Source organism: Cherax quadricarinatus, chromosome 1 (genome assembly GCF_038502225.1).
Source record: "Cherax quadricarinatus isolate ZL_2023a chromosome 1, ASM3850222v1, whole genome shotgun sequence".
NCBI classification, from domain to species: domain Eukaryota; kingdom Metazoa; phylum Arthropoda; class Malacostraca; order Decapoda; family Parastacidae; genus Cherax; species Cherax quadricarinatus.
In genome coordinates, this window is record NC_091292.1 from 30,196,169 (window position 1) to 30,208,718 (window position 12,550).

Below are 12,550 nucleotides of genomic sequence, written 5' to 3' on the forward strand. Positions count from 1 at the left end.
AAAAATTGCTACCAGAGTTATAAAAAAAATATGAGTTATAATGAAAGTCTGACAGCACTAATGATGCCCATGCTGGCTAATAACAGCACTACAGGAGACATCATAACCACTTATATGATCATGAAAGGATATGAAAGGTTAGATATGCATAATTTTCTCGCACCTACTGCTGGGATAACACTAGGTCACTGATGTAAACTGAAAAAAAAATGGAGCCGAAGGCATAACTGGAATTTTTCTTCAGAGTGGTACATGAGTGGAAGGAATTCTAAGTAGTAAGTGCTATAACCATTGGAAATTAAAAAAAAAATAAGCTGAATAGTTTATTGAAGCCAGGACACCACTAGCACACCTTCGCTCCAGTAGCTAGCAGTGGGTAACTGGAAATACGTATTTGCAAACAGATAATTACACACACACACACACACACACACACACACACACACACACACACACACACACACACACACACACACACACACACACACACACAGGTACAAAACATTACTGATTATGACACGTATTTACATTATGTGTATGGCTCAGAGAAATATATCATTATCATTATTACTTTTCTCACTCTCATATACGATCGCTGTGATTGTGATTGTGTGTGTGAGAGAGAGAGAGGGAGGGAGGGAGAGAGAGAGAGAGAGAGAGAGAGAGAGAGAGAGAGAGAGAGAGAGAGAGAGAGAGAGAGAGAGAGAGAGACAGAGACAGAGACAGAGACAGAGACAGAGACAGAGAGACAGAGAGACCACAGACCTACATCCCTGCAGCTGCCTCAGTACCCTACCTCTCTCAAGGGCAGGCACCTTACATTCCCTACACACAGACCACCTCAAGCTGACCACATCATCATGAGGAGCCAGTTTATCAGCATCCTGTCGGCCAACATTAGAGGTTTCATTACTAATGTTGGAGAGCTCACTCGAACACTCGACGTCCCGACATGATAGTTGTTGTTGAAACATTTTTGGATGACAGGACTCCAGAAAATTTTGCAAGAATTGCTGGCTACACCTCATGGATGAGAAGAGACAGGCAAGAGCAAGGAGGAGGTGTTGCTGTGTGCTTCTCTAAAAGTGTTCATGCCCAGCACATTGATGTTGCCACCCCTACACATCTTGAAATGATGTTCTTCAAGCTCTGTATAAACACTAGTACCTCTGTACTAGCATGTGTAATGTACAGACCTCAGTGGCAACATGCAGACCCCATCAACTTCCTAATGGAAAATATTGACTCCCTTCTGCTACAACACAACTGTCAACATATTATAATTGTTGGTGACCTCAACCAGCACCTTATACAGAGGGACTTTGATGACCTTCTTGCAGTGTTTGACATGAGAAACTTTGTTGATTTCCCTACTCATATCTCTGGCTCCTCCCTTGACCCAGTAGTGAGTGATCTGGCAGAAGGCATAGTTACTTGCCAACCCCTCGGCTACGTTGGATCGTCTGACCACAAGGCTGTTTCTACGACACTTAAGATCCCAACAGAACGAGGTGAGGAGTCCACGCGCACAACCTGGCTATGGGAAAGAAGTAATTGGCCAGCCCTTCGCTCTGAGCTCGCCACCACCGATTGGAATGCTCTTCTCCAAGGGGATGTTGACAACCAAGTGAAAGCTTTCACTGGACACATCCTTAATCTACAACAAGAACACATTCCTCACCGGCAATATGTGACAAAGCCTACAAATCAGCCTTGGTTTGGCTTTCGTTGCAGAGAGGCTGCTACTGCTAAGTACAAAGCATGGAGAAGGTATAAGAGACATCCTACCACCTATAACAGGAACTTGCACACGCAAGCCTGTAGGCATATGGGTGACGTTCAAAAGTGGGCCATTGCTAAATGGGAGGTGGACACTAAAAGAAAGTTAGCATCAGGTAGGGTAGGCTCCAAAACCTGGTGATCCATGGTCAAGGACAGACAAGGTTATCTGCCTGATGAGCTCATTCCACCTCTAAATCGACAGGATGGGACCACCTCTACTAGTAGTCAAGAGAAGGCGGACCTCTTTGCTCAACACTTTGCTACCAAAATGCAAGTTCCTGATCCAGCAAGGGACCCTCCTTGGGTAGCTGCAAGAACTGTGTCAAAACTGTCTGTGGTGACAATAAGGCAGGAGGAGGTGCATTTCCTTCTTAAATCGCTTGACCAAGAAAAGGCTGTGGGCCCAGACAAGTTGAGCCCAAGATTGTTGAGAAGATGTGCAGACCAGCTAGCAGCACCTCTAACTCGCATCTTTCAGCACTGTCTAGTACAGTGTAAATGGCCCTCTCTATGGAAAGAGGCAAATGTAGTCCCTGTTCACAAAAAGAAGAGCAGAGCAGAAATCAGCAACTACAGACCAGTGTCACTCCTGTCAATCACTGGTAAGATCCTTGAGACAATAATCTCAAGACAAATGACAGAGTTTTTTGACTACCACTCACTACTTTGTGATCGTCAATATGGCTTCAGGAAAGGTTACTCTGCTGCTGATCTGTTGTTAAACCTCTCCACTAAGTGGCACCAGTCCCTGGATGAATCCAAAGTCAGCTGTGTGGTAGCACTGGACATTGCTGGCGCTTTCGACCGGGTGTGGCACCAGTGCCTCTTAGCAAAACTTCAAGCACTGGGAATTGCAGGCTCTACGCTATGTCTCCGCAGTGATTACCTTCATGGTAGATCTCTAAGTGTAGTTCTCAATGGAACGGAATCAGCAAGACATCCTATTGGGGCAAGTGTTCCACAAGGAAGCGTGCTGGGTCCATTGTTATGGAATGTCTACTTCAACGACCTTCTTCATCTCATCCCAGAATCACATGCATATGCAGACGACTGTACACTGACATTCACTTATCCAAGAGAAGAAATGCCAACTGCTCTAAGCTACATCAATCACCAGCTGAGAGCTATATCAGCTTGGGGAAATAGATGGCAAGTAACATTTGCACCTGAGAAAACGCAAATGATGATCGTCTCTAGGCACCATGATGGTAATGCTGGTGCTGTAGTAAGGATGAATGGGAGGGTGTTGGCACCTGGAGAAGAAGTTGATATCCTTGGGGTGAAATTTGACTCCAAACTAACCATGAAGAACCATGTTGTAAATCTTGCAAACAAGGCAGCCAGGAAGCTTACAGCACTTCGCCGTATCTCGCATCTGCTTGACAGTAGGGGTTGCAAGATCCTTTACGAGGCGCAAGTACGCTCACACCTTGAGTATGCTCCACTTTCTTGGTTTGCCTGCCCCCCCCCCCTTCTCATCTTCGACTGCTTGACAGAGTAGAGAACAGAGCAAGACGTCTCATCTCTCGCCTGGACCCATCCTGGATAGATCTGTCATTTCAGCAGAGCCTTCAACATAGGAGGGATGTGGGTGGCCTTACTGTTATGTACAAGGCCAATATTGTCAAAATACCACACTTGGATCCACTTCGAGGACAGCGTGAAACAAGCTTTTATGCAACAAGACGGGCAGAAAGCAGCAACTTCACTCTGGCTGTACCCTTCTCCAGAACATCACTCCATCTGAGATCATACATACCCAGGATGACTCGAGTATGGAACACATTCGTACAGCATAATGATGTCAACGAGATAAAGTCAGTTGATCAAATGAAAATGCTGGCCCACAGATGGCTCCAATTTCATCCTGTTCCCTACTTGTATGTCTCTTAACAATAAAAATGCTTTCAAATGAGCTGATGTAGGTAACAGCTCTTAGCTTGCCAATAAAGTTAGGAATCCTTAACCTGTAAATAGCTTGTCAATAAAGCTAGGGATCCTTAACCTTGTCAAACCCTGTGTAAAAAAAACAAAAAAAAAAAGAGAGGGAGAGAAAGGGAAGAGAGAGAGCGAGAGAGAGAGAGAGAGAGAGAGAGAGAGAGAGAGAGAGAGAGAGAGAGAGAGAGAGAGAGAGAGAGAGAGAGAGAGAGAGAGAGAGAGAGAGAGAGAGAGAGAGAGAGAGAGAGAGAGAGAGAGAGAGAGAGAGAGAGAGAAACTGAACATTCAGGGAGAGAGCAAAATATTAACGTAATATAATGGTGGGTGAGGAGTGAGGAATTACTATGGTGGACAACTACGGACGTTCAATTTTCAACATCAAAAAAAATCTGCCAAAATGAATTATTATCAGAATGGAAACGAATGGAAAACATCAATGAATGAAGCCCGTAGATGGCAAACATAAGCGAATAAAAAAAACTGTAATAGTCATTTAAATATTTATATTGTGTTATCGTTCAGGATATATTCAACAAGAAATGTATATATCTCAGTGTATATCCACTGAGAGTTTACTTTAATTCGTGCTTTAACGTAAATTAGTGCATTGATGACTCAACCAGTTGATGAACTTTAACCTTGATGAACTTTAACTTTAATTTGTACAATGATTATCCTACTTGAAATAATGTTGTATTTTTTACAGGAGGAGAGATAGAGAGAGAGAGACAGAGAGATGCGAGGGAGACAGTGGAGTTTGGGAGAGATATTTTAGTGAAACATTGAGGACAAATACACTGCAAACAACAAAAAAGCCGTTTACACAGCTCCGGTTCAAAGAAAGTTTCGTGTTATTTCTGGCAGGACAGTAAGAAAGGTAATTGAGTTAGTACGGAAGGCGATACGCTAACCAAAAATACAAACATTGCTCAGGAAAAATGAACTTGGCAATCAAACAACACTCCTTCGATGCCCTCGGAGATATTAAAGAAAAAAAAAACATATTCTAAGAGCAAAAGTTTCCTCTCCTCTTCACCGGTGGATGTATGAATCCTAAATTCTCAGTGAGGACGAGAAGGCAAACTTTCTCTTTTGGACGACAAGACCGACAAAACTGGAGCCCGAAAATGCTCTACATAACTATGGGCTTTGTTTATGCACAGCCAAATGTCACCCATCTCTGTACTAACAGTGTATTGTTAGGTAAGACACATATGCAACAGTTAGGTATCTTTATTTCGAAACGTTTCGCCTACACAGTAGGCTTCTTCAGTCGAGTACAGAAAAGTTGATAGAAGCAGAAGATACTTGAAGACGATGTAATCAGTCCATCACCCTTAAAGTTTTGAGGTGGTCAGTCCCTCTGACCAGGGACTGACCACCTCAAAACTTTAAGGGTGATGGACTGATTACATCGTCTTCAAGTATCTTCTGCTTCTATCAACTTTTCTGTACTCGACTGAAGAAGCCTACTGTGTAGGCGAAACGTTTCGAAATAAAGATACCTAACTGTTGCATATGTGTCTTACCTAACAATCTGTCGGTATTTTATACCATTTTAATGTTCACTAACAGTGTATCATGCTGAAATAAATCTTTGTCTTTGTCTTTGGTTGTGTATGAAGCGAGGAGCCGAGGGACGCTTGGTATTCCAGCGACTTCTCCAGTCTTTTACTGGCTTGTCCACCACGAAAGGGCCAATTGGCTCCTAGTAACGCCTTCAGGAACTGAGCCCGGTAGAGGGGGAAATTATCTGTTTTTTTTTTTCCCCTTTTAAGCCTTCAGACGTTTACGAGTACATCAGCAGTGTGTTGTTGATGTCATACAGGACGCGTCAGAGCTGTTCCTTTCAGGACTTCGTAAACTTTCGGGAGCTCAGGTCAAGAACTATTATAACCCTCCGTCCACACTCCTTGCCCTTCCACTCAGTCCATACATAAATATTTACGCCCACTTCTGTTCCCACTTCTTCACCCTACCCTTGACTTTTTAGGTGTATCATAACTTCATAGGTTTGGCTGGAGAGGAAGGTGGGGGGACAAGCTGGGGTAAGGGATATGATGAGTCCCCTTAACCCGGGGGCCCTGAGGTTGAGCTCAGAGAGTGATCCTTGGGAATGGGGCAACAACACACCCGCATCACACATATTACCTCTCTTCTGTTGCAGTTAGGGTAACAGGGTTCAGTCAACACTACTTTCCCCTCCACTACCCCCTCGTTCAACCATCCATCTTCTCACCTCTATTATCTCTGCCTTCACTAGCTCCATAACCATCTTCACACCACCACTCTTCACTTATACATCCCTTCAACTGTCTCTCCACCATCCGTCACACCCCACCATTCCACTACTCTCCACCTACACTTTTCCTCAACCTGTACTGTAGTAGGTTCGCCAGTCTTGACCTGGCCTGGATCTTTTTCACTTGGTAATCCGGTATTTCCTCAACCATCTCTCCACCTTCCCTCGTGAAGAAAAATTGCCAATTAATCATTTATCTAATATCAACATGTTCCTGGTTGAACGTATAGAGATATCATAGAGTATCCTTACTCCTATATAACTAATTTATTAATTGGTTAACTGACATTTACCTCTTAGAGAGAGAGATTACTCGAGCTTCAACTGATGCTGCAGGTTTCATTTGGCGTGAGATTATAAGCTATGATCAGGTTCACAAATGTTAATTACTTATAACCTAATACCAAATAAGTCTTATTTCTTCATAGATATTACAGCTTAATAACCTGGTAAGATCATTGTATATTCTCTGATCTATTATACTTTTAGAGGCAGTCCCATCCAAGATTTTCATGACAGCTTTGACCAGCCTCGAACAGAACAGAAGACTCAAAGGTAAGGACCCACTAGCCTCGTTAAAACACTTAAAATTTTTTTTGGTACTATTGCGTCTGCATCTTTCCCTTCGGCCTTTATGTCAGAAAAATTAATCATTCATTGTTATCATCATTGTAGCACTGAACTTACATGTTGTTTCTGTCTCATCTCTCACTGTACAAAAATCATATTCTTGTGCATATTTTATTAGTTACTTTAACGCATGTTTACAAATCAGTCGCTGATAATTTTTAGGAGAAAATATGAAAAGAAAACACACACACACACACACAGACACACACACACACACACACACACACACACACACACCCCGGAAAGGAGAAATGTTTGTGTCTAGGCAAATTGGTTTTGTTAGTACGAACGAGTTTTCTCAAATATATAGATTTTTCCATGATTTTTATTTGTTGTGGCTACAGCTTTGTCGGTCTCGTTGAAAGGCAGGAGAAGGAGAGCTTAAAATATTGGTCGAATCTTTTTCTTGATTGTAAATAATTAAATTTAACATTGGTACTTCAATAATAAATATAGAAAAAACAGGATGTGGTTTAAAATACAGCAAAAATTTTTGGACTCCTTGTCAGTTACGTTACTTACTAATTCACATCTGTTGTCTTCACACACCACCACCGTCACCGGCACAATGGTAGAGCATCCAACTCACAACAGAAGGAACGTGGGAGCATTTCAAAAGTGAGGTGATAAGGACCTGGAGTTTACCTGGAGTCGCTTCCGGAGGTCACCGCCCCCGCGGCCCCGTCCCAGACCAGATCTCCGAATTGATCAGGCGCTGCCACCTGAAATCTCTTTACACCTGCTGCCCCTGCTCACTTAATGGCAAACGGATACCTGCGAGTTAGTTGGCTACTGGTGATCCCATCCACGGCATGATAGCTCACATAAGACCTGGGTTTTGAAATGAGATGAAGTAGGAAAACAAAACTATATTAAAAAAAAAATATTTTCTAAAGCCTACTCCACTCGATACTGTCGTCCACGGGAAGTCCTGCTGGTGTATTCTACTTTTGGCTCCCCCATTATCTTTTTTCCCCGGAGAGAATGTTGCTATGGCTCTAAGATTTATACGAGGCAACGAAAATGACATGGGTAGCACACCAAATCTACACCATCCTTTCACCTAAAGTCATTCAGTCATAAATATAGATTGCAGTCCACCTAAGAGTCAGCCACAGAGTCACTAAGAAAAATAAAATATAAAAGAAAAAGACACTAGGAAAACTGCATGCAGAACTGGAGACTGAAAAGAAATATAGTTTTATAAATATCGCAAGACCAAATTCTCCATGGAGAAAAAAATCAAGTGAAATTACTTTTTTCAAATTAAAATACAATTGCAAATATTCTATTTACTGCAGTATACAGGTGATGTAGTTTACGTAAAATAAAATATTGTTAGGCAGATAAGAAAGCCACTAACATCCGGTGCATTTCGGGACGAAAAGGCAAAAACGGCTCATTTCCACCCAAGAGATGAGGAAGAAACTATAAACCGAGGCAAGGCCACTCCATAACCACATGCAAATTAAAATGACAGCAGAAGGCCAAGAAATAAGATTAAAGAGAAAGGGCGAGCCATTCACATATTATCATAACCTTCATCCTCCCGAGTAGGTCTTCCTTTGCTCCTCTGTGTGTTTATTTTTTAATACGTAGATAAATGGTTCAGAGAGTCAGCAAGTTGATAAATTTTAGACACATATGCAACAACTGGGTGTCGTTATTGTAGAAACGTTTCGCCCAATTATTGCACACGTGTCTAATTTATCAACGTTTTAATACCCATCTCTTATTTCTTGCGTTTTCATTCGACCTCCCTTTGATTATTCTCAATTTTTTTATTTATCTCTTTTCTCTCAATGCTATTTTCTTTTACGCCTTTCCTACTGTTTGATGAGCAGGACATATGCACGACACAGCAGAAATATCTACTTGTAAATGCTATGCAGTTCCGACAAGTTGATGAGGAAGACGTGTGTGTAACATGTGTTTCTCTTTATTGATGAAGCGTTTCACCTGAGCAGCAGGCTTCATCAGTCGAATGCAGCGATGAATTTCAATCCTGAAGACAGTAGACCAGTGGTTCCCAAACTTTTTCAGCTTGTTACCCAATTTAACATGCCACATAAAGCATGTTACCCCTTTCACAAAATGTTGTTATTATTGATATATATGGCTAAATTAAAACACTTGAGATATTTTCTTTTATTTATTGTATTTGAACATTGTGCATCTCTAATGACTATTACCAAAGATGTCAAGAACATCAGTGGGATGGATGGAGTTGCATACTTGAAGCTAGTTTAGGAATTCTTGGCTTCGTGGTTGAAAGTGCCAGCCTGGCATCGTTTGCAACATTCAAGCGAGTCCTCTTTTTTGTTTTCATACCCAGCACAGTTGAGAAGCCCTTCTCGCACAGATACGTTATTGAGAATGATACCAACAACTTCAAGGCTCTCTTGGACAGAGTTGGCGAGTCAGGTAGTCGTGAAATCCAAAAGGAATCTGCATTTTGGTTTTGGAATTCGATTTTCAAGGCTTCATTGGCTCGCATTGTGATCCACTCCTCCTTTGCAGGGAAATCATCATCATGAATGGCATCATCAGGTACAGAGAAGGGATGAATGATCCACTGAAGAGTGGCTGTTTCTTGATCACTCTCTGGAAAGTAGTGATGCATGCTTGTTTCAAGCCCCTTCAAATGGTCGCTCATTTCTTTGTTGATGGTCTGTAGAAGTGATCCAGTATCATGACTATTCTCCTCAACAAACTGGTCTAGGGTGGGAAACTGGGCGAACACTCCTTTCTCCAAGCGCCGAATCCAGAGTCTCAGTTTCCCCAGAAATGCAGTCACAGTGTGATGGGCATCAATGACAGTCGTGTTTCGGCCCTGGAGTTGCAGATTACCACTGTTCAGCTCCGCAAATATGTCAGCCAAGTAACAAAGTCGAGCAAGCCACTCCTTATCGGTGAACTTGGTAGCAAAAGGAGATCCTTTTTGTTCCAGGAATTCCTGAACAGCTTTTCGGAGCTCAATGACTCGACGTACAACCTTGCCTCGTGACAACCAGCGAACATCGGTGTGGTAGAGCAGAACTTGATACTGCTCTCCCATTTCCTTGCACAGCTCCTTGAATATGCGCGAATTCACATCTCTGGACTTGATGAAGTTGACGATTTTCAACACATCTTCAAACACTAACTTCAGATTACCAGGCAGGCTTTTCGATCCAAGAGAGTACCGATGAATGATGCAGTGATCTACAGAAATTTCTGGATTGATAGCTTGTATGAGGCACCGTAATCCACGATGACCACCCATCATCGACGGTGCTCCATCGACGGAGACCTGGAATAAAAAGAAAAATTATTATAGACTGCGTCAGTTAGTCATTGTTACTTATCTTTTGCGTTATAATTATATGGTTTTAATTAATTATTTCGGTACTTGAGTATTTCAGTACGACAGGCACGATATTTTTTGTGTGAATCATGTACAAAATATTAGCTACACTACAGTTACTTGTACAATAAATAAAACTGTATATGACTATATGCCGTGTAATTCATTGTATTTATACTAATTTAGACTTTATATAAACATCGTTTCCTACCTGTTGAACGCTGTTCCAATCCAATCCATTCTTGGTAAAGAAACTGTTGATGATATTGAAGACATCTTCTCCCTTTGTGGTTGTCAGCAGATCCTCGCATAATAGGAACTCTTCTTTGATCTTGTCCTGGTGGACGTAACGGACGAACCCAAGGAGAACAGCACAACTGGCTACGTCACACGATTCATCAAATTGCAAGGAGAATTTGCCATATGAGCTTTCCTTGATCTCTGTTGTAACTTGGGACAGGATATCTGATGCCATGTCATCGACTCGTCGGCGGATGGTGTTGTTTGATAGAGATATGACACTCAGTTTCTTCGCTTGATCCTCCCCACATACCTTGCTTACCATCTCGTATGCACAAGGCATAATCAGATTCTCTGCAATGGTGTGGCATTTCTGCTGTTCGGCAATTTTATATGCAACACAGTAGGATGCTTCGACCGCAGCTTGAAGCTTTTGGGCTTGAATTCCAGATGAGCCGAACTGGATATTCTTCAGTGCTACAGCCTGGCACTGAAAATAAGCCTGATCCTTATTTTGAAGATTTGGATGGCACTTCTGGAGGTGAGCTGAGAGTTTTGATGGCTTGAGGCTTTCATTTGTCAACACTTTGTGACATGCCACACATTGTGGCCGATCCTCTCCACCAGAAGTTAAATTCACAAAGCCATGGCGAAGAAAGGCGTCAGTGTAGGTGCGCTTTTTGGACATTTACTTGTTCAATCTGCAGAAAAAGAAGAATATCCATGCATACACTGCAAAACGCAAGGTACATAATTTCTCGCATGGCAGCTAACACAAGTTCACTGATGCAAGCACACACGCATACATTCAAAATTGTCAGGCTGCAAGTATCATGCTTTTCAGCACAAGAGCACCGTGTAGCGCGAGACTACAGTGAACGTATACAGCCTCGCATACTCTGCTAATCCTAGCAAAACCAATGAAAACGTAAGAACCACACATACATTATATATAAAATTAATAATAGCTACAAATTCACAGTAACAGTGGGTAAATACTAACTATATACTGCACAGGGCAGTACACATACATACCAGCTTATGTCTACCTCGGCTGATGCTCACAGATAAACTGACAGTGTGAAATAGAGGCAGCCTCAGGAAGTGAGTGACGCGTACTGGACAGGTCGATCTGGGCTACTGAGTGACTTTTGTCCTGAAGCATACTTGTCAAAATACTTTTGGGTTTCCACACACTTAGCAATATATTTCTTCTTTTCTAATACTGTATATTAGTTTTTGATGTTTATTGTTATTTGGTTTAACTTTATTACTTACTTATAATAGGCTTACTTTACAACTTTATATACTAAGACAAAGTTAACAATAATTACCCAGGGGGTAATTTACCCCCAGTTTGGGAACCACTGCAGTAGACGAACTGGAGAGCAGTCTGAGGTAATCAGTCCCTCTCATCCATGATGGACGATAATTAAATCTCTCATAAAATTCATCTCCGTATTCGCCTGATGAAGCCTGCGGCGCGGGCGAAACGTTTCATCAATAAAGAGAAACACATGTTACACACACGTCTTCCTCATCAACTTGTCGGTACTGCATAGCATTTACAAGTAGAAATTTCTGCTGTTTTTTACTCCCAATTTCAGAAAGAAGAGAAAACGAAGCAGCTGAAATTATTTAACAATACACGGGAAGGAGGAACCAGGAGGTGGTTAAATTAAATAGAATTAGAACCTCATGGAGACATGTAGTATTCCTGTCACCAGACAGTGACCTAGGAAAGGTAACTGTTTGTGGGGTTGTCTTGTTCTCACCGATCTTTCCCCGAAATATGAGTTCTGCCCCTCCCGCGGATAGAGTATCGTCCCCCTTCTCGGATATGATCGTTAACTGTGGTTATCAGAGTCGTCATCCGTCGGTGTGTTTTGTAGAGGATGAGGAGGGGGAAGGGGTAGTTTCCCACATGCTACAAAGCAAGGCATTTCTTTGATGCTATGACCTGCAACTTAGTGGTAGCGGCGACGTGAATCAGGAAAGTGTTCTCTGGGGTTGTCTTGGCGCTTGACACCGCGACTGGATTTGTAGCAATCAGATGGACGATGTCCCTTGTGGCCGTAGTTAATACAGAGCATGTCCGTTGAGAATAGCTGTATTTGGTGGGGTGGTTTAATGTAGGAATGGTAGCTCATTGTGATGGTAATGGTAGCTGAGTGTGAATGTGGTGGTGTTGGTGTTAGTTATTTTGTTGTTGGTGATGGTAGTTAATTGTGGTGGTGAAAATGGTGGTGGGAGTCGGGTGTTGGTGACAGTTGCGTATTGTGGTGATGGCATTTAAGTGTGGAAGTGGTAAT

The 12,550-nt window shown here is 42.2% G+C and overlaps 1 protein-coding gene across 1 annotated transcript in view; it reads right to left on the reverse strand.

The window, feature by feature from the left end:
* Positions 1-10,926, reverse strand: part of LOC138852799 (zinc finger BED domain-containing protein 5-like) — a 32,986-nt gene extending 22,060 nt beyond the window's left edge. Inside the window, exons 1-2 of the mRNA XM_070085688.1 lie at positions 10,210-10,926; positions 9,254-9,944 (exon numbers count right to left, since the gene is read on the reverse strand). Coding sequence (XP_069941789.1) covers positions 9,254-9,944; positions 10,210-10,926 — 1,408 coding nt within the window. The remainder of the gene's footprint in view (positions 1-9,253; positions 9,945-10,209) is intronic.
* Between the last annotated feature and the right edge of the window lie 1,624 nt (positions 10,927-12,550).